The 26,597-nt window shown below is 39.7% G+C and overlaps 2 protein-coding genes across 2 annotated transcripts in view; one reads left to right on the forward strand and one right to left on the reverse strand.

The window, feature by feature from the left end:
* rxrgb (retinoid X receptor, gamma b) overlaps positions 1 to 5,313 on the reverse strand; it is a 35,151-nt gene extending 29,838 nt beyond the window's left edge. The window contains exon 1 of the mRNA XM_067597147.1: positions 5,286 to 5,313. Coding sequence (XP_067453248.1) covers positions 5,286 to 5,298 — 13 coding nt within the window. The 5' untranslated portion in view covers positions 5,299 to 5,313. The remainder of the gene's footprint in view (positions 1 to 5,285) is intronic.
* Positions 5,314 to 5,400: 87 nt separating this feature from the next.
* atf6 (activating transcription factor 6) overlaps positions 5,401 to 26,597 on the forward strand; it is a 42,684-nt gene continuing 21,487 nt past the window's right edge. The window contains exons 1-7 of the mRNA XM_067597138.1: positions 5,401 to 5,637; positions 8,971 to 9,047; positions 9,532 to 9,610; positions 9,983 to 10,080; positions 11,008 to 11,131; positions 11,435 to 11,638; positions 13,394 to 13,563. Coding sequence (XP_067453239.1) covers positions 5,538 to 5,637; positions 8,971 to 9,047; positions 9,532 to 9,610; positions 9,983 to 10,080; positions 11,008 to 11,131; positions 11,435 to 11,638; positions 13,394 to 13,563 — 852 coding nt within the window. The 5' untranslated portion in view covers positions 5,401 to 5,537. The remainder of the gene's footprint in view (positions 5,638 to 8,970; positions 9,048 to 9,531; positions 9,611 to 9,982; positions 10,081 to 11,007; positions 11,132 to 11,434; positions 11,639 to 13,393; positions 13,564 to 26,597) is intronic.

Here is a 26,597-nt window from a genome sequence, read left to right on the forward strand (position 1 = left end):
GCACGGCCACATGGGTGGAAAAGTGCTCAACGCATGTCAGCTATTTCAAGTATTTCTTAAAAACACAAGTACATAATTGCAAAGAATACTGACATTTACAGCAACTCTTTCAGAAATTAGCAGCAAAAGAAACAAAGAAACGAAAGATATAGATAGATATAGAACGCCTTTTTGAAAACAGGCTGTCAATCCACCAAAGTGTCTTAAACTGACACACTGACAGGCCTCTGCATATTTACATCAATCTGTTTGGTGGTAAAGACTAATTTCAAGTCCTGTGTGATAAATAACATTATTAACTTTTTATTTCCCCTCCTCTTTTCCTAATTAGTTTTACATTATCACCATTATGGGAATTTTGTCTTTTGAAATTGTGTGTGACAGTGTGAGATATTCATTTTATGTACATATTTGCACCTTACAATAGGCTACATTTAACAAGATATCCCACGGAGGATAAAAAAAACTCTTACAAGAGACCTACAGTACTGAAGCTTGGAGGCAAAATTATTGTCTCAGAAATAAAATCATAATCACAGAAATGGTAATTACTATGATGCACAATTTAGTGACTATATGATTCCTAATTGTAAGTATTGTTAAAATTTTTAAATTATAGTTGAAAAAGTTTTAGTTACTGTATAGGAGGAGACTGCTCAATATCCCGCAAACTAGCTCCAAACTTAACTTGTTGATTTTGCAGCAGCCATACAGACATCAGTCTAATTGTCAGATCGTAGTGGCAGGATTTGTGAGCAAAAGCAGATTTGTATGTTATTGGATTCCAGTGAACAAGTGTGTGCTGTGTATCTCATTTCATATTTACTCTCTAATGTGCAAGTAAGGTTTTATCATCTTTAGCCATCAGGACTACAGATAACAAAAGGCAGGGAGCATTATAAAGCCACCTAAACTCTGTTTAAAATGTGAAAGTTGGGTTCAGATTGGGTGATCTTGTTTTGTTCTGAGTGATCTGATGGCTGATCAATGAACAAACAATTTGTGGGTATGTGGAGCTTGGAAATATAGTATAATATTGTGATATGAAAGTAGATATTGTCTGGTATTTTGCTTATTGTAACATCATGATTGTCTGCTTGTATTAATTGCTTGTTTTGTACATATGAATGTTTGCCTTTTAGTTTTTTATCCTCTGTTGCTGCATCATGTTTTGCCTGCTTTCTCTCGTTATGATGTTTGTTTTATTGTTGTTTTAATGGCTAATTTAACATCTGGTCAAGGGAGAAAATTAATTAAAGATTAGCCTTTTGGCTAACACTGGCACATTTACAGTGATGTTGATCAATGTGCATTGTGCCTGTGAAAAATAAAATTAAAACAAAATAAATTATTTTAAGTTTTTTGACTGCTTTAACTCACTAAAATTAACAATGGATATCTCTCTCTGTCATAATGTGCACATCATTGTTCAGGTTTGTGTGTAAATACAACTTGAAACCTCCAGTAGTCATCCAAAAATACTGTAACATCATAATCATAAGTATTAATTTAAAAGTATTGCAAAATTATAATTTCTCATTGCCATGCTATTATATCAATTATGTCTCATAACTCAAATGATGACAAATTGATTCTAAAGTGAGAGGAAATCTTATTACTAATACCATGGTTGGTATTCTTGACTGATGAGAAATTGTTATATTTCTTAAATGCTCTGATATTTTGAAAATAACAAAGCATGAAAACGGATGTCATGCTTTAGACAAAAGAGGAGACATATTGTAGCAGCTCCAACAGCAGAGGCAATGTGACCAAAGCTCATAATCCATTTTACACAAATGTTCTGTAAAACCATGCTGTCAACATATCAGGTCAACCTGTTAATCTGCTGTCCGTGTCTGAGTCAGTGGGGCTTTACACACAATCAATATGATGAGCCTACAGACTAAGGCATCATCTATGCCATTACCACACCACTCCAATCAGACAAGTCCACATTACCATGAAGACACACGATATAGGCAAATACATGGTTCATATCTGTGAAGAATGTTTTACACTTTAAGGTACGGTAAGAAGCTGCATAGGCCGCCGTCACTTTGGCAATTAAGAGTCTTTCTGAACATAAACAATAAACTGGACTTAGCAGTGATTCATGAAATAACATTGCTCACATTAGTTGATTGGGTTTTATATTATAGGTGGACTGCAGACTTCTGGCAGATGGTTGACCACTGTGTTAGTCTTTGCCTTGCTGTAATAAGTTGAGACAGACTGGGGGCTTGCTCTTTCAAAATGCAGCTGAACCAATCCTGCAGGGAATAAAACCAGACCACCCCAGGTTAATCTCACTACGACCTGAAATGCCCATGAAGGATTAGGCCCAGAGTACACCTGCTACTGATTTTTAGCGCACAATGTCACCTCCAACTGTGCCTTTACCATTTAAGAATCGCATAGTCTAAGTATATACCTCGTAAGACCCGACCTTTTCCGTTACGGAGGCAACATACATGTTTATCTGACAAGATCAGGGACTAAAGCTGCTTGCCGGATGCATGCAACATGGAGCTAAACAGCTTTTGTCCAACTGTGTAATATTTATCATTGCTGTGTTTTCCTTGTGTACAGTGTATACACAACATTCAGGAGCTATACATGTGACTTTGAGTCATAGTTGTTCAAAACCATTTTGTTGTATGAGGACAGGCACTCATAGGACTAAATCAAATTATAGGCGCACTGACATTTGCATACAGATGATTCACGCACTAATTACACAAATAAAGACAGGGTCACCAAACATCATAAAAGACAAAAAAAAAGGTCAGTTTTGATGATTGTCACATGCGATTGTCTGTATGTAAAAGGTCTCTTCAGCAATTTAGTGTTACACTTGAAGTTGGGGGGCCTTTGAGAGACAGATTTTAATGCATTTTCAAAATTGATGTACCAGAGGCCAAGATATCCTGACTTTTAAATCCAAAAACCATGGACACTACACTTCCCATAATACAACTCTATAGCGTCTTTCATTGGGCTGTCTACATAGCCTGCTAAATGCCCATGTTTTTCAGACAACACACACCTAGTTTATCATGCAAGCTTTGTCACTTAAGTAAATTTCTCAGACTTGACAAAGCTCCTATAGAGCCACAGAAGACATCATACAACTGTTTTTTTTGTGTGTCTATGATATCCTCTGTCTTTCTTTTTTCTCCTTTTGTACTCTATTTCACAGAGACTTTGTCTGCTAACAGGCTCTATACAGATTTAAAGGGGTTCAAAGATGCTTGCACTCTCTGTCGTGACACTAAAGTACAATTCTCACCAGCAGTGACATGTCAGCGGCACAGAAGCCCTACGGAAGCATCCGTCCGTCCAGTCCACACCAACTCCAACCACTACTGTCACTGTCCTCAGGTCCAGCTGTCCTTTCAGCGCCTTAGCTGCTGTTGAACTGAAAGGACAGCAGTCAACCAAATTGTCTTCACCTGACTGACTAACATAAAATACTACCAAATCAATCAGTCTATCCAATGGAAAAACTGAGTTTTCACTACATTGGAAACATGAAGTTTACTTATTAATTAGTCACCCATCAAGGCTTTGTATGCCCATGGTGAGACTGACTTATTAAGCTGAGCTATTCACAAATTCCCAACATATGGGAAGAACCAGTGGGAGTTATGTGTGATTTAAAAAGACACTGGCCGGCCCACCAACATCATATTCAGAGGGCATCTAAATAATTTAGGCTATTAGATGCCTAAATTGCCACCCTGACACCACTTCCCAGGTGGTTTAACACAAATTCACACCTTGATTCATGTGACTCTAACAACTCCCACATGACCGCCATGAAGCCTTAATGACTCATGTGACATGAGGGTGTGAATGACCCACAGAGGTTTAAATGCCTGGTACTCCAAACCTGATGAAGCCCCTGATGAAGATGAGTGGTGAAATCTCCACAACTCTACATTGAAACCCCAATGTAGAGTTTCACAGAAAGGACTGTAGTATAGTGAAGGCCTATTGTGTCAGTACTGTGCACCTTGTGAAGGACAAGATGTGTTTGTCTGAAAGATAAGTTTGAATATAAAATATTACCAACATAAGGTCCACTTACTAGCTTTTTCTAGAGCTTTTCAACCATGGTTGTCATCTAAGTTGTCATGGAGCTGGAGCTGTTATGGTTTCATCCATAGCACTTTTAGGATGTTTTGTTCATGTGGAGCATTACAATTCATTGTTGACCTTGGAAATAGTTTGACTTGTGTTGGGAATATGATTGTTCCCTGATTTCTTTCACTGCACTTGTATGACAACATTACTCCTCACCCTCAGCCTTATAATCCTACATGTGGGCTTAGCAGTGGTGGAAGAAGTATTCAGATCATTTACTTAAGTAAAAGTACCAATACAGCAATGTAAAAATAATCCATGACAAGCCCTGCATGAAAAATCCTACTTAAGTAAAAGTACATAAGTTTTAGCAGCAAAATGTACTTAAAGCATTAAAGTGAAAGTATTAATTCTGTCCCTCTGAGTGATATATTATTATATATGACATCATTAGATTATTAATACTGAAGCATTAGTGTATAATCAGCATGTTACTGTTGTAGCTGCTGCAGATGGAGCTAGTTTGAACTACTTTATATACAGTTAGCTAGTTTAGTCCAGTGGTTCCCAACTTAGGGGTCAGGCCCCTCCTAAAGGGTCACCAGATAAATCTGAGGGGTCGTGAGATGATTAATGAGAGAGACAAGAAGAAAAAACAAAGCTTTGATACAGAAATCTGTTTTCAGTTTTCAGACTTTCAGACTTTTTCTCATTCTCATCATTTGAACGTTTATTGAAATGAAACCATGTGAGAAGTTTAGAGGGAAAAATCCAATTTGGTGGAGCTGTTAACAACTCATATACATCTGAAATGTGACGTAAAAAGCCCAAAAGGTTTGAAACCACTGGTTTTATCTTTAACGATGTGTTGTATTTTAAAAGCTTGTTATATTATCAATTGTGTCAAATCTTCATCTGAAAAGTAACTAAAGCTGTCAAATAAATGTAGTGGAGTGGAAGTATAAAGTAGCATCAAATGGAAATACTCAAGTACAAGTACCTCAAAATTGTACTTACAGTAAGTACAGTACTTGATTAAATGTACTTAGTTTCTTTCCACCACTGGGGCTTAGCCCTCAAGTCAGCCCGTAAATTTCATTTTGAAACCATAAGTCTTCTTGAGTCACTTCTCTTCCTCTCTGTTCTGTCATGAGGGGACTCAGTGTCAAGACGTGAACTTTATGGTACATACTGACCTTTTCTCAGCATGCCGCTGAGCCTGCAGTACCATCCTGCCGCCCTGTGGCCTGGTTAGGCAACACCAGTTCAATAGTGCAGTTCCAGCGCTGCCCCTCTTCTCGCTGTTTGGCACATTTGTCCCTCGGTGACACCCGTAGATTTACGGTAAGTCAGACGTGTATCTATGTATGCGTCAAACAGGACGTTTCCTACAAAACAACTACAAGACTTGTTACTCTGAGACAATTTACTAATGAATTCAAAAGAGGATGTCATCCGACTTAACGTTAGACCTCGGAAATCATCAACATTACCCTGTGATGGACAGTGAGACAGGCATCATCTCCATCGACCAGGGAGGAGAGTGGGGTAAGTTAATGTTGAGCGTCACTCAGTTTCTAGAAAGAACCGTTCAAGGAAGCAGAGATATCTACCGACGAATAAATAACTAACAAATAAACTTTCCCTTAAATTAAAACTTCTAACAAGTCTGCTGTTTCAAAATGAATTGTACGTACGTCTGAGGTCGATATGGTACTTCTGTATTTTACGATTTAGCCAGCGAGTTAGCACTAGCTGTCTGTGTTGCACGTTATTTACGGTACACGAATAAGACGTAATAAGCTGTAACTTTGTATCAAAATAGACAAAAACTATAAATAATATGTTCTTTATTAGACAGTAAACAAACACAGTTATACCCTTGTTAGTCACCATACACCTAAATTATGCTGTACTTAGAAACCGCATAGTAGACCCAAAATATACCATAATGTTACCTAGACACTGTTGTTATACCAAATTTTACTCTAATTAGAAACCAAAAAGGAGATCTTAATACACTATTAGACACCATTTTACAAGATCATAGTCTAATTAGAAATAAAATACAGTGCCATATCAGATCCAAAATATGCAACAGTTAGACGCCAATCTACCCTTACAACCAAATTAGGTTGTAATTAGACTCCATATTTAATGCTGCCAACTTTGGCCTATGATACCTTAATTAGACAACACAGGCTGAAATTAGACGAGTTTGAGACTGCGGTTAATTGAGTCGTCATCATAGATCGTCATTCGCAAAAAACCGGTCAAGTCAGACGCCGCTTGGATTTTGATGCGCGTCTATTCACGCTGTTACGGCACCGGTGCTTGGAGCGGCCAAAAAGGACGAAAGATTCTCATTACAGAAATTGTTTCTTATGTTACATCATTGTTCAGTGCAGTCTTGTTGAGTGTGATGCCACGAAATACTCCTAATATGATAAAAGCCGTTTCCATAATAAACTCATCAAAGGGAAAGTCAGCTCAAGTTACAGTATGTCATTCATAAGTTCCTTTTATTTGATTTGTCACTTTTCTTTTCTTTTAGACGTTTGCTGAAATTTTCAATCGAATCATGTTCAGGACAACCCTGGAGTTATTCTACTGTACAATTTTGAGAAAAGTAAATGGGAAATCAGCTCAAATTATATTATACCATTCATATTTTTCTAATTTTTCAACTGTCATAAAAAACAAAACAAAACAAAAAAATCCTTAAGAGGTTTGCAGAAATTCGACCCCAGTAACATTAGGCTATGGAAGCTGCCAGGACATTGCATCTTTATATCCCACTGTTAGACTCTTGTTAGACTTTCTTAGAGGATATTTTGTATGGTGTCTAATTAGGATATGTTTATTGTCTAATAAAGAACATATTATATTAATAGTTTTTGTCTAATTTGGTACAAAGTATGGCTTATTACATCTTATTAGTGTGTTGGAAAATCAAGTGCGACCGCTATCTGAAGATTATGTATGGAGTTTAATTAGTCTCTAAACCCGCGCACATAAAAATGAGAACTATGATGTACATTTCAGACCATGCTTGCATCAGATCTTAAAAATCTATGGCATTTAGTTAGTCACAAAACCACACATGAACATCAGGCATGTGCACGACTATTGTGGTCTGGATGGAGAAATATCAGTGAAATTGCCCTTTTTTCTGTTTTCATAAGCAAAATTTTAGGTTTCACAAATCTGAAAGTGGATTTAAACAGTGTTAAGGCTTTTGCTACGATGTCTAACACTTTTTCATAAGTGTAAGTGGTTAAAAAACGGAAAATCAGGTGCTAAATATCATTATTTATATTTCTCTTCAGGCAACTGCCTATCTTAAACTGTGTCAGTGATCAAACCAAACAGTGAGTCAAAGGTCATGGTCAGTATTCTAAGTGACCAGTCAAAGGAGCGGACTGTCCATTCTTACTTCCCGACTCTCCCGACTCCAAAGTCTCAGAATTCAACTTGAAGCGAGTGTTGAGCAGTTACAAGTGTGTAGGGAGGGTTGAGCTCGTGCTCGTCACAGCCCCATGCTCGTGGGAAAGCAGAAGCAGAAATGCTCCCTTGCAAGGATGCTTTTCACAGATACTCTTCTGTGCGCTCACAGAGCTGAAATCCTCTCTCGGGAGAATGGTTTTCACAGATGCTGTTCTGTGTGTGTCGTATCATGTGCATGTGCCTGGTTTTTATGCGTGTATGAGTTTTGAGACTAATTAAACGCCATATTTGAGATATGACCCGTTCTACACACAGTAGGCTACTCTTGTCTTATACAGACAATACCCACAAATGCTCTCGCCACATGGAGCACTGATCAGTGATGCTGTTAATCTGTGTTTGCTCCACTTGTGTTGGAGTGGAGAAACATAATTTGGACCAGTATTTAATTTTGAACAAATAACTTCAAAACCAATGAATGCTTATGTAAACATTTATTGTATTAAACATGACAGAAGAAGTGTGGTTGGTATATCTTACACATGGTTTATTATTATTATTATTATTATTATTATTATTATTATTATTATTATTATTATTATCATTATTATTATTATTATTGTTATTATTATTATTATTGTTGTTGTTATTGTTATATAAAAATAGTGATAAAGACCACTATAAAAATGTTTTCTTAACTTACTTTATCCATTTTGCTACTTTATTTTGTTTTTTGGTTTGGTTGTGTTTAGGGCTGCAACTAACAATCATTTTCATAATCGATGAATCTGTTGTTTACTTTCTCGATTAATCGACTAGTTGTATGGTCTATAAAATGTCAGAAAATGGTGACATCTTCAAATGTCTTGTTTTGTCCCAACCAACAGTCCACAACCCAAAAATATTAATTTTACTGTCATAAAAGACTAAAGAAACCAGAAAATATTCACATTTGAAAAGGTGGAATCAGAGAATTTAGAAAAGTTCCTTTTAAAAAATGATTCCAAATGATTAATTCATTGTCAATATAGTTGGCGATTAATTTAATAGTTGGTGACTAATCAATTAATCGACTTATCATTGCAGCTCTAGTTGTGTTATTTGTGTTGAGTGTGTTATGTGTATTTTGTTTTATGACAGAAACTTAAAAAAAGTACACATTAAACTGCCAACAGTTGTACAGCTATCTAGTTAAACTAAAATAATAATTCTGTTTTGTAAAAGCTGTTTTCATTTGCTAGTTTAAATCAAAAAGAACATTTCACTAAAAGCCTTCTAGTACAACATAATGTACACTTGCTGCAGGGAGATGTACTGAAATATTTGTTTCAGTAGTTTTTAGTTGTTGAATATTTATTCTTATTAACATCCAATATCATGATTAATTTCTTGGTTAAACTGTTGTGCACTGTATGTATGCCTGTCGTTACACAGACATTAGCCTTTTTGATGAGCTGGACAACCTGGGAGATGCAGACGAGCTGCTAGAGGCCCTGGAGAACGTTGGCTATGTGAGTCCCTCAACTTCTCAATATGCAAATGTATATTATCAACTGGAACACAGTCACAGGAACTGAAATCAGAAAAGAATGATAGTGGCATAGTGCAGCGCTAGAAACGCAGATGCATCATAAGATAACAAAGCAGTGCTGTATGATATGTAAAGACACGTGATATAGTACCAACCCCCTACCCCACCACACATACACACACACACACACACAATACATGTTCAGCACATTGTGTTGGTGTCAGGCATATTAAAGGCTATAACAGGAACTTTTACAAGAGTTTTTATTGACTGCTTTTTGGACACTTGGAGTTTCCCACTCACATGACATAACAGCTTGTTTTCCACACTTGACAGAACTGCATGGCTCATAAACAAATAATGATATACCCGTTGCTCACACTGTTAATTAGCCATTGACTTTTGTTACTAATTTTCATCCTGATGAGGTCCATTGATTAAAAAGTGTGTGTTTTGTTTCTCAGGCCAGTGAGGGTCCAGATCTGGACTTTGATATTGACATACCTCCGTGGAATGAAGTGGACACATGCAGCACCTGCACAGGTACTGTGCCACAGATGTTTCATTTTGCAGAATGAAATGAGGAAGTGAGAGTCTGGCGTCGATCTGTTGAACATAGGCTATCACTGGTAAAACTCTAGTCATGTGCTTTTGTGCAATAGTCAGTGTTACCTTAAGTTACCCACTAGTAAGAATGTTTGCCAGGGTTGCTATTTTTCTTTAAAAGGAGGAAAATGTTGACAGAATAAAACCAGAATGTCTTGTCTTTGTTTATTTGGTCAATATGGCTTGAGGAAGTACAGGAAAAGCCTGTTTGTCTTGAGGTCATGTGCATAAATATTCAGTATCACATCAGCCCATTCTACATACTGTATATGACATGTTTTTTCTGTGTCTTTGTCCTTGTGCCTCCAGATGGTGAGGTGAGTGTGGACTCTCTCTCACCTGCTCACACTCTGAGCTCTGTCCCCTCTCCTGCCTCTGTGGAAGCCCTGTCCCCATACTCCTTACAAGTAAGTCACTGTCGTCAACTCTTTGTCCTTCTTTGTTTTCAGCATTTGACTTATATTTACAATGCAAATTTTACCTTTTTTGTTATTGGTCGTGTGTATTTACATATGTGTGTAGTTTGAACACATGAAAGCTTCATCCAGATGGTGTCCAAAACATTGACAGCTGCTCTTTGCTTTTGGATAGAAGCACACACATAACCGTATACATATGTGCACTCCCTCACATGAGACGCTTATTAACAAAAGCCTTAAACACCTTGTCAAGCTAATAATTTGCTGTCCATCTGAATGGTGCCCCGCCTCCTCGTTAAAAAAAGGTGCTGACAACTTCAGCCACATTAGCATAATTTAGCAGGCAGATGTTTTCACAGTGTGTCAAAACAAGGACATGGGTTACATCTTTGTCTGGACCCAACACTGACTGCACAGATTTGTCTGTTAACTGAATCACCCTGACTGAGTCCAAGGACACATTTGTGTACTTGAGTCTTTGAATATTGACAAGGACATGTGATCCATGTTTGTTCTTGTTATGTCTCACTACACAGAAAGTACAAACTCTATGTTACAAAAAAGTGAGTGGCTTCCGGAAAATATGACTGCCTCGCCTTTGCCAACTAGGACAACAATCATTTAATCAGATATTGTTCTCTACTTTGTTTTGAAGTTTGTTGATGACGGATACGGCTGCAGGCAAACATAATCCAGTGATTCTGAAGCTACTCTTAGTCATTGTGTTCTTTAGTAGCCTGTTTGGATGCCAATAACAAGCTGTTGTGCAATCAAGACAAAACTTTGAACTTTTACATTTTTAAGAGTCAGTTGCTTGAAACCAGTGCTTCCCCCAAACTTGTATTTTCTGCTGGTGTCTAAAAAAGAGGTGTCCGCTAGATACTGAACCTAAGTCTTCTCTGCTTCCCCATCCAGGATGAGGCCCTGTCTCCACAGTTGCAGCCCTCTCCTGTTTCAGTCTGCTCAGAGTCTAGTGGTTTTTCTGAGATCGTGCCCCCAGCTAAGAAAGCTCCAAAGAGGACCAGCCAGACCACACGAGGTGAGACTGCCTCCACCACCACCACACATTCTGCTCATTCAGCTGTCATCTATATTTGTACTCATTGTCCAAAAAACGGGAAATTTTGCACCACATTCTGGGTTTGGAGAAATTTGGATGTGATTTTAAAAAAAACAAACAAACAAAAAAAACAAAGATGAGAAATGTATTCTCATTAGAAAAGACCGGGGACTATTTGTTGACACTATTTGTTGTCAGAATCAGCCTTCCTTGTATTTAACTTTTAAAATGCTTCTCTCTTATCTCACTCCTTCCATCTCTGTCCTCTGACACACACACCAGCCAAACCAGCGCAGCCGATCAAGAGGCCAATTCAGTTCGGCCCAAAGGTTTCCATCCAGCCCAAACCGTTGATAACAGCTGTGCCCTTGGCTCACGCAGCTCCCCCCCTGCAGGCTAAGACAATCATCATCCAGCCTCTGCAGACCACTGTGCTGCCTGTAGTAAAACAAGCTCCAATCAACATCCAGCCAGCGCCCCCTCCAGGTCAGAGCTCACACTGCAACACATTGAAACATTGCCTCACATCCCACTGTATTGCATCAGACCAGTTCGTTGGAAATTTTTGCATATGAGAAACCACATTCAGTGGGGTGTTCGTTACTGAAAGTAGTTTCACATTCATTTAAATTTAGAGAGGACATAATATTAGTAAAGTTTGATCTCTCAGATGAATTGTATTTACTTTCTTGATTAGGTAGAAATGTTCCAGTTATGTCTTAGCCAGCAGATGGCGTTTTAACCTTATTTTTGCTTATTGTGAGCTTCAGTCCTCACTGTCTCAGTCTAATCTGCCTGGTGGTCAAATAACACTAAGCAAATCTGTCATTAAGATGTTAAATGTTTCCTTTTTTATAAACAAAACACTCCCAAAATAAGGTTACAGTTGAGAAAAATCCAACAATGGGAATAAGCTATCATACATACAATCAAGCAAGTTTGTTTTACAACCCACATGGACTACTTACAATCCCCTAACACTATTTATGGACTGTGGTGTGTTTGTGTGTTTCATGCATTAAAGTCATTATTGCTGTTGTTTTGTGGTTTGGCCTTCTTGGTTTACCAATCTGGTCCTCGCTGTGTGTTACATCAGCACCACCTAGGCCAATCTAAATACTTATGTCATTGCCTGGGACCCAAGTGGGTGGAGTATCTGACCTCTCTCGACTTGAATTTGAACTTGGCTCTGATTTCTGCCTGGTAATAGCCAAGATGGCAGATGACTACAGCCAAGACATCCAACCTTAGGACCCCAGATGAAAGTCCAAGTCAAGCCTGTTCTGCGTTATGATCCTCTTTTGTTTAAGATGCTCTCCTAAATATTCACAGCTGAGGAGTGAGTCCTGTGCATCAGGCAGATAGAAGAAAAAATTAGAGATAACGGATTAGTTCACTTTTATAGTCATGGACATAGACATGGGCAGTCATGTATTTCCATAGAACAAACAGGCTGAGAGTTCTCAAGGCTTTTAATTTCTTTTGACTTTCATCCCTCTGAATTCTTCTTACAGATGGTAAGCTTGGGCACAAGACAGAGCGTTGGCACCACACACATTCATTAGCAGGACTGGCTAACACTTCTACACGATTAGCACTGACAGGCTGTTTAGTATTAGAGGATGAAGGTTTTTTGGGTCGGTTTGAGAAATGGTTCGAAGCACAGCAATACTGGAAAGGGTGGGCTGCACTGTGGGAGGCTCCTACATTAACAGAACATTTATAAACATGGACAATATTGTGTTTTGTTGAGCTTTTACTAGTTTCTGTCTTTCAGGTCATAATCAGTTTAAAATGTGGGCACACGTGCATGTTTATGTGTGCTTATGCACATAAAAACTCAGTTTGGAATGTGGAAGTTTAAGACCACGGGTCAAGATGGTAAACATCTTTTCCACCTGCAGTTTAAACACAGTGAGCCCTGTTAAAGCCAAGGGGTTAACGCAGGTCATCGGAGGTGCAGGGCTTCTAGGAGTTGGACTGGACCATCTGCAGCAGGAGGCTCTTTAAACAGAAGACTATTAAGGCTTTCAGCTAGCATAACAGAATACTAGCTCAAATGTTTTTGTTATAGATGGCAAGACAAATTCTGGTATCGGAATATGCACACAGACACAAGAAGAGCCTGAGAGAAACACATAATCACACTCAGTGTTAATCAGTGTTAATCATACAGTAAAAATATGATTATAGTATGGCTAAACCCTGTAATTTGACAGTGTCTATATGTCTCTTTCTCAGGTCGTCCCATAGTGCTGTCTCAGCCAAACCAGGTGTTACAGATCCAGACACCACAGGCTGTCACTGGCAATGTGGTCACCATGCCAACTCTGAGCCAAGACAGGCCTGTTCCTGTTGCTGCTCCACCAGTGGTCTCCGTCACACTTCGAAGCCCTTCCTCAGATGATGATGTGAGTCCTCTCCACACTCTTATCACTTAAGTCTCCTAACATTAGAGTTGTTACATTGTCGGAGAGCATTGTTATTCATTAGGTTTAACACTGAAGGGTGTAGTGGTTGAAGAGCAGATGTAGTAGTAGTAGTAGTAGTAGTCAGAAATATGAAATTTACACCCCTAATATAGGAAATGTTTTTTTGAAAGAATGAAACAAAACTTAAAAATTAAAGATTGGTTGACTTGGACTAGTCAAAACCATGGATGGTTTTAAATCTTATCAGCTGCAAGCTCCAACTCTTTTTGATATTGCTTATTTTGTATGTCATTATAGGTAATTGCACAGTATAGGTGTCATTTAGACATATTTCTGTGAATGTCATCAGACGTCCATATAACTGTAAAAATGTGATATGACCAAAATGTTGTCAGGCCACTCAACTAGCCTTGATTGGTCAGATCCAAAAGACTGTCCAGTTGACCCTGTTTATTTTTCTCTGGTCAAATGTTTAGATATATGTTATAAATTGGGAGATAGTTCACTGTGAATTCCAGTAAGATTAAGTGTATGTACGTGTGAAGTTAAGTAGTGTCACATTCCCAAGCCCTGTAGGCCTAAATAGACATCTGATTGCCCAAACAAAATGTCAAACAAAAAAGTCGGACATCCTTGTCCAAATATACTATGTCTGTGTATTTTAGAAGCAAAAGTGATGTGACTCCGATTACTGTAGGTCAGAGAGATTACTAATAGGTCTTCTCTCAGTGGACAAGTCTATCTCTTCCTTTATTTTTTGCTCTTTAATCGGCAGGATTTTTGGCTCACAAGTTCTTCTGTAGGTCAAACTCTTTAATTTGCCGCATAACTAAGAATGCGCCCAAGCAATTTATCTGACGAAGTCTCTTCATAGGAGTAAATAGGGCATGCAAGGACTTGCCAGTGCACACTTGCATGCAGCTGCGTGCGTATGAGTATGTGCATGGGTGTGCATGCACTTGCCCCTATGTAACTATTATGTTGTGGTTGCCATGTCCACACTTGGACGGGATCCTGTCCAACATAAACTCTCTCATCCTGCCCTATTTTTTTTTATTTTTTTATTTCACAAGCCATTAACTTTAAATTCTGGGTAAAATATGAAAATAAAATGTTGAAGGCAAAAGTTTATACCCATTATTGATGATGGTCAGTGTATTTTTCCACACTGGACACACACTTTTTTACCATTTATATATTACTTTTAGCTAAGTATTTTAACTGTTTATCCATTACTTTTAGCTATTTCAACAATTTATTCAGTACGTTTAGCCAATTATATCCACCATTTATCCATTACTTTTAGCTAATAGTTTAGACTTTTCTGCTTGCTCGCTAACTAGTTTTCACACACTCTCAATTGCTAGACGTAGTGTTCAGGAGCTTATTAGGGTTAGGGTTAGGGGTTGGGGTTGGGGTTAGGGTTAGGGTTAGGGTTAGGGTGGGTTAGGGTTAGGGTTAGTGTTACGGTTAGGGAGCTTCAAACAATTCATAATTTTTCAGTTTTTTTCAATGTAGTTGAATTGCTCTACAGTCTGGGAATCACAGGAGAAGCATCTGCTCTACAGTTCCACTTTAGAAATCAAATCAATTCAGTCTCTTGTTTAATGATTTAGCTGATTATCACTTATCAGTGTGTACCATGAACCCTTATGATAGAATCACAAAATTTTTCATGCAGCCACTAACAATCCACACATGGTCATTACTGGCCACTTTTTCGTTGGCATCTGTGGGGTTTCTTGGAAAGACAGATGTGTTATGTAATTGTTATTCAGACAGTATGAATAGTTTCGTAGAAGGATAGAAGGATCCGTGTGGATGACAAGAGGGTGGGTCCTTCCATGTTACATTTGGGGGTGATGTCAGGACGGCTGTGAACAGAATACACAGACAAACATACAAGGCATACACACAGTCTCCTTACTTTTGGCATTTCCCTTAGGTCTGTGTAATGACAGCACAGGACAGTGCACACACACACAACAACAATTTTAGAGAATCTCATAAGGTACTATTAACTGGAGCAGGGACTGCCCCAGAGGTTTAAAATGTAAAAAAAAAGGACAATTCAATTATATTATGTTTTGTTTATGGTACGCACTTGTGGTCTCTCAATAAAAGCTCCCCACTGCATTTTGGTCTTATTTTGGGTGGGAGAGTCTGTGGTATTCTTTTGAAGACCTGAGGCTAGTTTTTTGCTCTGTGTTTATGATTTTCTCCTTGTTGTTGCTGTAAAAATGCTTCGTCTGTATTGTCAGCCTCCATTTCACAGCCAGAGAAATGCCTTTCTGCCTCACTGCGACATTCAGCAACTTCATTGTTGTTTCAGGCTTCGCCAGTTCCTCATGGCTTGCTCTTATCTGACCTTTAGTGAGTTAAGAAATGTGTCCTCATGTTCTCTTTTTATTGGTGAAAGCAGGACAAGTACAACATAATCATTTACATTTAGTAATTTACATATTACCATATTTCACTTTTACTTTAACTATAACATCACAACTTAAGTGGGTTTAAATGTTCCTTACAATGTACCAACATACTTAATAAATCACGTTAGAAAGGACAGATTATACATGTAGTAAACAGGCCAGAGATTTGATTCTTAGTCTGGAGGAATGGTTGAAAAGTTATTGAAATACTCAATGAATGGTCTCCATAACTTGAAGAAACTACTAGTGGCTCCCCTAAGAGGGAATTTTATTTTTTCCAAGCTTAGAAAAAAACATCACATCAGTCAACCAGATTGAAAAGGAGACTGGTTTTGGAGATTTCAAAGATAGTAATAGCGTTCTTCTTGTTAAGAGTGTTGTAAAGGCAATTATATATCTCCATTTCGGGCTGTGCATTGCAAGGGCTCTGATGGCACACCAAATATGGCTAGCAGTGGGCATGGTTGTAGTGGTGTATGCAAGACAGTAGATCACGTATAAAACACTTAAGATCAGAATCGTTGCATTAGATGTGCTTAGGGTTCACCAGTCACATTTTGGATCAGACTCAGGATATATTTCAGCCAATGTGGCTTTACTAAGGTGGACTCTATGTTCCACTTTTAACTGGATTAAACTGAGCCGTGCACATGATAATGACTCCCTTCTGACCGTCTTTCCACCAATCATCTGTCAACTCCATCCTCAATTCTTCCCATTTAGACGTAACTCTGTGTATTTTGTCCTCAGTCAAACTCATAATATCTGCATAAATATTTGAAATTCAGCCATATCTAATTGGAGACAGCAAAAGAAGTTTTTCCCACTTTAGATCATTAGGGAGATGTGGGAAAGAATCAAATGTTTCTTATTATAAACTGATGGATTTGGAGGTACATGAAAAAAGTATTGTGCGATAGACTGAAGACTGAATTTAGCAAAAGAGAGAAAAAAATATGAAATATAATGAGATTTTTAAAGGTATGTTTTGGATTTTTTTTAAGTGGGGTTGCATTAGGTAGTTATCCATAATCAGTGTTTCTGATTTCGAATATTTTCACCGCTTTACCTTGCCATCAGGCAGCCCTTTCCTGTGGCACTACATTTTCTCAACCGCAGAACTTCTTTATTCCTACACATGCTATGCACTGTATTACACCACAGATCAGCTGTGTGGGTCAGGAAGTGCTGCTGCGGCATAGGAATACGGAAGTTCTGCGTTTTTTTTGTAGAGAGAATATTAAATTCCCATTGTAAAGCAGTCCTTTTTTTGAGAAGTTGTGGGAATGGATCTGAGGCGTATTGCCTATCAAGCGTAGTCAGTAAGGTCTGTGAGAAGTCACGAATTAAATATCAAACTGAAGTGGTGCATGAGCAGAAATTATTATGGCCAGATATTCTACTGATAAAAACAGAGCTGAGAAAGTATCTGTAAAAAAAAAAAAAAAAATCTGTACAAGGAAATGCTTGGTGGTGCTGCACTGGTGTGAATAAAAAGAGGAGCTTTTAGATAATGGATTCCATGATTCCATGATCTCCAAGGTTCAATGCACCCATTATTCTCCATAAACACTGACAAAGACTTGGACATTTTCGATGAAGTTACTTTTTTAGGATTGGAACGATCCAGTAATGGATTAAAAACAAAGTTTAGATCCCCTCCAAAAATAAGTTTAAAGCTGGAAGACAAGAAATCTGATAATGAATTCAATACTGTCCCAGTTGGGATCATAAACATTAACAAATAAAACAGGAGTTTGAAATAAGGTTCTTTCTCAGTGATTTGTCTTCCGTTAAGGATTCTGATTTTTATATCTGAGGCTGTAAATTGAATTCTATTATTGATCAATATTGCTACACCTCTAGCTTTTATGTACAATTTTGAGCGGAAGATTTGGCTTATCCGAGGCTTATGTAGTCTCTTTTGAACCTCAATTTTTAAATGGGTTTCCTGCAAAAATATAAAATCTGCTTTTAAGGTTTTAATATGAGTGAACACATGAGTTTAAGTGGACTGTTCAGTCCACTTAAATTCTAGCTAAACATCCTAACAGAGCAATCTGGCCTGTTTCTTGTGTTATCTTGACACATGCACTTATAAAACACTTATAAAACACATAAAAAAAACTCCTCCGATATCCTTATCAAGTTTAGAAAAGAAATAATCCTGACGAGTCTGACATGAATTAGAGGACAAAACTACTGAAATAATGTACCTATAAAGTAATGAACAAAACCAAAATATACACATAAGAAAGAGGAAAAAAACTTAGTCCTAAAGTCCTAAGTTCCCTCGAACAAACATGGGGAACTACAGGTGACAAGTGTCATACCACTGGTGCATTCTCCTCTCTTCTACTGAGAAGCTGGTCCTCTGATTCAGAATATATGAAAATTCTTTCAAGATATCAGAAATAATCATTAGCATACATGTATATATGTACGTATAGTGTTCTTTGTGCTTTATTGAGTGTTTTGCCGATTAACTGTCTCCAATGTCTGAATTACAACTGAAAGTCTGCATAAGTTAATAAAGAATAAAGTAATGCTGCTGGCACCTCAATCTGCATTTAAACCACAACAATGTACCTGAGGGAATAAAGAAAAAAAACAGCACAATGTAACTTTGATTTCAATGTCCATTTGTACAATTTGGCACAAAGATAGTCTAATAGAACTTAAGCTCAAAAGCTCACCATTTGAATTGTATAAGTCACATAATGCACAGACATAATCTCTTATACTCCTTCACTTCTGATGTGTGTCATTATAAGTCACTCACCCCAATGACCGTTGTAAAAAACTTGAGCCTCGTCAGGAGTGTCAAAGAAAAAGACTTGATTATCCACGTGTACCTGAAGCTGAGCAGGGTGAAGCAGGCTCATGTTGTTAAACACTTCATATCTTCTGGCAAGGCTTGTGCTGAGGTCAGGGAAGAGCAGAATCTTGTGACTGCAGAAAGTCATGTCCTGGCGTCTTCTGATCATCACAAGTTCTTTCTGCTGGTAATAGTGGAACGGGGCGATAAACGCTCTAGGTCCTCTGTTACTCCCTTCATCCACGGTCGCTCTGCCAAGTCAATGTTCCTTGTCCAGTAAAAGTGGCAGCGAGAAAAAGTCTGCACCAAACACTTCAGTGAAAAAAGTGGTCATAAATTTCACCGGGTCTGATCCTTCCATAATCTCAGGGATTCCCACTATCCTCAAATTTGAATGACAACATTGGTTTTCCAGTTCATCCACTTTATCCAAAAGCTTCTTATTCTGCGATTTCAGTGATCTGCAACAGGACTGCAGTTCAATGAGCTTGTCACTGTGGTCGGAGAGTGACGTTTCCATCTTTGTAATGCTCAGGCTTTGCACATTGATGGTTGATTTGATGGATTCCAATGTCTTGTTAACCAGGGTTAGAGCGATGTCCAGCAGGTGGAAACTGTTGAGGTGAGGTCATTGTGAATTGCCGCCCAAAGGTTTTCCAAGTCATTAGAAAGTAGTGGGTCCGAGCATACTTTATAAGAAGTAGCTCTGAATTGGCTTGGTGAACCATAGCAGGATGGTTAGCTTGGTTTTGGCTAGCTTCATCATCATTAGCTTGGGAGCTGGCATGTTCATTCAGCTTGCACCTCTTTTTAGCAGGCATGGTTGAAAAAATTTATGTTGCACTGGCAACAGTTTAAGACTCAGATTAAGCATGAATGATGTTTACCAGAGCAAGAAAGAATGTAAAATATATTAGTTTACAGAGTCACCTTCACTTGTGTAAGTGCCACTCCATCTTTTTCTGTCTGTTTTGTGAGCAGGACTTCCACATTCACATTATTTCTCATTTGCTTTTTAGTTTGGCAGGGAAGTTGGAAAAAATGTATCATTGAACATGTAAGAAGCTATCTTGATTAGGAAGAATCATATGTGTCACATTTGTGGAATGTCACTTAATCACCTGCAGTGATTTCTGTGGTAACACTGGGACGATCATAGAAAATTGATCCAATTATTAACTATTATCATCTTATAGGAATAATTACTGTGGCCCTGATGTATTAACTGTGAACGCGAAAAACATTAGTCATAACCTAATGTCAGAATGTTCTGTTTTACCAGTCTGCTCAAATTATCTTGACATTAACTATGTTTTCCATCAGGCTTTTTAATGATTAACGTCAACTGAAATTTCACTAGTGGTTGTTGTTTTGTGAATGGTAATGGTTGACCTCTGGCTATGAAAATACTCAGCACCTAAAAGGGCCGAGAGGAACTTGTCCAATTATCGTGGGTATAATCAAGTCTGGAGAAGCACGTTTCGTGCAGACCTCGAGAGCAGTGTTGAAGAATTCCAAACCCTGGAGGCCAAAACAAATATGCCTCTGAGCCATTTGTAAAGCTAACCAAGGCAATAAAGTTTTCAATAGGTGATTAAAGGGGATGGACTGTACACATTAATTTTGAGGGCGGGGGGTATAGAACTGGGTTCTTGGAGCTGATACCGCCATTAGTTTCTCAAGAATGAGCGGTGGAAGTTAGTGAAGGCAGGGAAACTATATTTGGGTGTTTGTCATATCGGCTATGTAGTGATTTAAATAGACTTTATAGTCAGTTCCTCGGGTCACCAAGAAACTCTTCAGCCGTGTTGTGCTGTGTGAGTGTGTATGCTAGTGTTTGGACCCACTGCAGCTGTGTTCACTTTATAATCTCACTGCGGGTAGGCTACATCACAGTGGTGGACTGGAGAATGTATGAAATCAAATGCCTGTTAAAGATGACATGCCTGTGCCAGGTGTTCCTGCATGTCATATCTACAGATTGGATGTGTGTGTCACTGTTCATGTTGTTTACAGTACTGTATATTGACCTATAGTAAGGCTATATAAGCCCGGATGTTAAACGGCTGCTAACGATTACATGCTTCAGACAGGTGTTGTGCAGGACGAAGCAATTGCGACAGCTGTAAACAACCATCAGGGATTGGGTCACTGTAATGTAATGGGCTCCTACACAGCCGGGGATTTAGCTGTGTGTTCTAGACTGAAAAACAGTCCAGCCTGGAATTGCAGGCCTCAACAAATCCCCCCATTAGTAGGATATGGGAGATTTACAGCAGGGGACCCTATAAATGCATGGTGTGATTCTGGATGGAAAGGGGTCCCCTACCTCCAGCCCAGAAGATAGTGCTTTTTAGCTGTTAGTTTTGTTTTGCATCAGAGTGTCCAGTTTCCAAACCAGAGTGCTTGGTACTGTTACAGGAAAAAAAAAAACACATCATATGACCATATGTTGAGTTGAGATCTGTTGAACCTTTCAGCTCCCTTGACTTTGAGCTTAGACACTCAACAGAGAGCAAGACAGTTTTAACAGGGCAAGGGAACACTTGTTTATGTAGGGAACCACCACTGTATTGTCTGTCCTGATCAGAACATGCTGGCCTGTCAGAATGAGATGAAAGTGCTCCAGCAGGTTGATGTGAAGCTTGCATTGTACCGACATCCAGACCCCTCTCATTGCCACGTCTGTCATATCGGCAGAAATGTTCGTTTTGTGCCAATGCTGATATTTCATTTTAAAGCCATTATCAGCTGATACCGATGACGTGCCGCTATTGTCGTGCATCCCTATCAAGAACACTTGCTGTGGTCAACTGAGAAACATTTAACGCACCCAAACTGGGGGCTACAACCTGAGGCAACAAAAGTACATTTATGTGCATGGGGGGGTTGTGCTTGGGAGACTGTGTTATAGGAGTGCAATGCCTTATGGGACTGGACCCCTGAACAGAACATGGAGGACACCTCTTGGGCGACAACAGCTGCGGGGCAGCAGTGTCTCCCTGCTGCTGGAGCCCCTCTCTGCTCAGTCCCAGAGCTAGGAGGAGTATGGTTTCTTCCTCCTAGGCGCTGAACCCCACTGGAGGACCTCTTGCTCCAAGCTGAGTGGTGTGGACTTTGACCGGGTGGTTGCAGCTTTAGGCAATATTCAGACCAAATCAGGCAGTGTGGCGAATTCACCAGTCCCCCCCATTCATTTGAATGAGGGTAGTGGGTTTTGGCTGCGGGCATTTTGGCCACAGCGGCACTGCACTGGACTGTGGCTGGAAAGTTGAGCCAGAGTCAACTTTTGGAGAAATGCAACCCAATGTCACTGCAGCTGAAGGCTGAGGTGGCCAATCACAGCCAGAGATCAGACTGATCAGAGCTGTAAACTCTGCTATGAGGGAGTACAAAGATGTTACTAGGATGAGGGGAGGACATTTATCTTCGTTTGATAACGTTAAAAGTAAAGTTAGACTTTGCTGTCTGCTTCCCAACTCATTTTAAAAAAGACGAGAAAAAGAGAGAGAGAGCAGCTGTGGTCTAGCGAGCTGGATGAATGAAGAGAGGGAGCGCTGGTAGTGAGAAAACCAGTGAATCAGATCAATAAAAGGTTAATTTCTGATTTTTTCACAGCAGTTTAGTTCTAGAGCACAAATAAACATGCCCACATCCCCACACACCTCCGCTCGACCCTGCGGCGGTGGGTTGCACCGTCTGATTTGGTCTGAATATGGTCTTACCGGCTGGGTGCCCAAACTCGCTGGTGGGGGTTGGGGGGGTGGTGGCATCACAGGCTTGTGAGCGCTCATAGGAAGCTTGGGTTTCACATCACTTCTGGGAATGATGCTGTGCAGAGCTTCTGTCTGCTTCTTACTTAGCTCAAACTTCACTTGAATATTGTTGAGTGAGTGCCCAAACAAACCTCAGCAGATACTGACTCATCCAAATAAATGGCTGTGTCCCTATCCAGAACATCTGAGTGAGTCAGACACAGGCACTCTCTGAGGGCTCCGGCTCAAACTTGGCTAACCCCTTAACATGTCCTTTTAGTCAGCCCAGATACCAGTAGGGACTTTGACCAAAAGTTCAGACTCAGACAAAGCTGTGTCCCTCAACTCAGAGAGGAGGGGGTCATGCCGTGTGACGGTTGTCTTTCCCAGCATTTTCTCCACAAATGTGACCCACCTCTCCAGGGTTGAGCGTTAGAGCTGGCAACAAAACGCACAGGGCTTGGACTCAGTCAACGCACTCCTGCAAGGACAGAAGACTTCTTCTTTACCTGTTTAGGCTTGGTACACAGGCACGAGACACAAGGCTCATGGACAAAACAAATTCAAAATTAGCGCTCCGCGCATAGCCATACTCACCAACTAAGGCAGTGGTGGCTAACACCAACAGGGGCTGTTAAGGTAACTTCGAGCTGGCAGTCGCCTACTGAAGAAACAGAGCTAACTAGCTGTAGCTTGCTAGCCTGACTCAGCAGAGGTGTTCTTTGTGAGGTAAAGAGTGTAAGAACTGAGGGCTGACCGTGGTGACGGATGTATGTGCAGGCAGGGCCTCACATATGTCACCACAGATCATCTGCCTTAAAGGTGTGAATAGAGGTTTCTTCAGTCAGGCCACGTGTGGGCATGATATCCCATACTATATGTGTTGTACTGAGTGAATCGACTGAAAGGAACTCAGTTGTTTCACCAAATTGACTATTAATTGAAAATGCAAGGCAAACAGACATTCCTTACTTTTTTTGCTCACATGTGTCCAAAAAGTGAATTGCAACACAAAATAACACAGGTTGACAGTAATTTCACCTTTGGAATATAGGCCACAGTCCTTGGTGTTTATGACCCTCAGTAAATCCAGGAAACATTTTCACTCCAACTTGTTAAATGAAGTCCCACCTATTTGGATAGGTTGATGGTTCATCAGACACTTCCCCCCGGAGATACCCTTCGTATGCTGAATGGAAAGAGCAGTCCCTCACCAGCAGTGTGACAGTCAGGCATGCTGGGATCTGTTGGCTTCTAACTGGACTGTCAACTCAAGCTTTTTTTCTCTCTCTTCACCTGTATTCATCCTTTGAAAAGTTGTTGAGCAGGCGTTCTCCCTCTCAGCAATACCCTGCAGCATATTCATACAGTTACACACATTCACACCCAGCACTACTCAGTATACGATACGATACAATAAACTTTATTGTCCCGCTCTGGGAAATTTGTCTTGGACTCTGTAGCTGCACCATGAATGCCTTGACGGCCACAATGACACAAACAATACAACCTCAGCTATACCAACACCAACAATTACATAACATGACAATATTGCGCATAACCGGTAACATAACATAACGCATACATATTGCCATATTGCACACATCCCATAATGTAATACATACATACACCTCATAAAAAAAAATCATGCTAAAAGATCACCGTAGTAAAAGCACTGTAAAAATTATTAAAAATTATTGCACAAACTTCGGCCTCAAGCAAGCATTGTTAAGAAATGTAATGGAGGTTGGAACAAATGAATTCTTAAAACGGTTGAGTTTGCAGTGAGGGACTCTGTATCGTCTGCCCGAGGGTAGGAGGTCATACTCTGAATGAAGGATGTGTTTACTATCCTCTGGGCTTGCCTAAAAACAGTTTGTTGGTAAATGGACTACAGGGTCTGGGTGGCGCTTTTTCCAATTACCTTCATGGCCGTGTACCAGACGAGCAAGTTTAGTTTTTAGTTTTGCCGTGAGTTTGCCATACCAGGATGACATCCCACATCTGACTAAACTCTCTAGCATTGCCTGGCAGAATAAAAACATGATGCTTTTGTCCACCCCATATACTCTTAGTCTGTGTAGAAAATGCAATCTCTGCTGTAGACGAGAACACAAGCTTTCAACATGCACAGACCAACTAAAAGTGTCATCTAAGTGAACTCCAAGATATTTATATGAGCTGACTTGGTCAATGGGTGAGTCGTGTATGACAACAGGACTATGGTCCCCTACTGATTTTGGGACTAAGACCAACTCTTTAGTTTTTATTGACATTCAGAGTGAGGTGGTGAGCATCACACCATTGCACAAAGTTTTCAATTTCAGAAAAATTGACTGAGGTGCTGGAATCTTTGTGCAATAGACTGAGGATGGCGGTATTGTCAGAAAACTTAAAAACAAGGTTCCCTGGGTGGCTGTTTGTACAGTCATTAGTATAGAGTGTAAAAAGGACCGGGGAGCTCACACAACCCTGTGGAGCACCTTGCATTCTGAGAGGGTGTTATTGACTCTCACCTGCTGACTTCAATTAGTTAGTTAGTTAAAAGTATATAAATAAAATCCGTGCATATGCTTTTGGGCATTCCAAGTGCTTGACAGTGAAGTGGGTGATGCTGTTGATGGCACCATCAGTACCTCTCCTCTGCCTTAAGCACAGATAACATGTATTTCTCAAAGCTTTTCATTACAATTGAAGTCAGGGCCACAGGTCTGAAATCATTATTATCAGGTGGACATGGTTTTTTAGCTAACTATGGTGGATTTTTCCACAGAGCAGGAACAGTGTGTGAGTCCACAGACCGCTGGAAGATGGGGCACCAAGCTGGAGTAAGCTCGTCTGCACATGCCTTTAAGAGCAGTGCAGAAATGCCATCCAGGCCAGTGGATTTTTTAGTGCACACATGTTTGAAAATAGACTGAATCTTGAGTGGATCAATTATAATCCTACTGCTAACATCAGTTGAGATAGTTCCCATGACATTATTAGATTGCACAGTGAAGTCATGGTTTTCAAACCTGAGAAAAAAGTCATTTAGTTCATTTGCCTTCCCCAGATCGTTTCTTGGTGGTGTTCATATTTGTAATAGCTTTCATAGAGTGCCACAGCTTTTTTTGAATCCATTGACATATAAGTGTTACCAACAGCTGTGTGTGGCTGGTCATTGTGTGGTTCTCCTGGAGCAGCTGGGGGGCATGTGCCCCACTCATGGGTACAGTTGGGCATTTCTCACTGACTTTTCCCATCAGCACTTTAATAGTTTGAGTTTGAACTTGTGTCAGTCTTCGACCCTCTCCCATTCAAGCGATGTTCATTGAGAAATGCCACTCTGCCATTTTTCCCCCCTGCCCCACATTTTCCTCCTCAGCCCTTCAATGTGAAGTTCCCCCACTCTCTACTCCCTGGTAACTGCTTACTTGCGGCGTTCCCAGGCTCAGGCTAGTGGCACGGCTCCCAGATCAGGGCTGGGAGACAGAGGGGTTTCTCAGGAGACGAAACACAAATACAGGGATCCAAATAACTTAATCACCAGCGGGGCTATTAGGCCCAGGATCTTAGGGGCTTACCCCAGGGAGGGTGTTTGTGTTTGGAGTAGGGCGGTAGAAGGGTAGCTGGGGGCTGGATGGACAATGAAGGTGTTTGGCTAAATGCAACCATGAGTTGTGTTAATTTGCGATGGGTCATGTTAACATATGTGCTATTTGGTTTGAGCATTTAGATTTCAGTTTTCACTCAACCAACCTTGAGTGGAAGGAATCTTGCTGCTCATTCTTACTGTGAACAAGCTTTAAACTGCTCTTACTTAATTATTTATTCATTAATTTGTTTGTTTTTATATACATATAGTAATTTATATGTTTATGCTTAGTTTTGATTTGTAAGAAAGTCTTGCATAAACACATCTCCTGAATTTAAACAGAAAATGCTGAATATCGTTTATTTATTTACAGTTGAACTTGAGTGTGTATGGCTCTAATTACAGTAATTAAGACCAACTACAGCTGAACT

This window comes from Thunnus thynnus, chromosome 8 (assembly GCF_963924715.1).
Source record: "Thunnus thynnus chromosome 8, fThuThy2.1, whole genome shotgun sequence".
Lineage (NCBI taxonomy): Eukaryota > Metazoa > Chordata > Actinopteri > Scombriformes > Scombridae > Thunnus > Thunnus thynnus.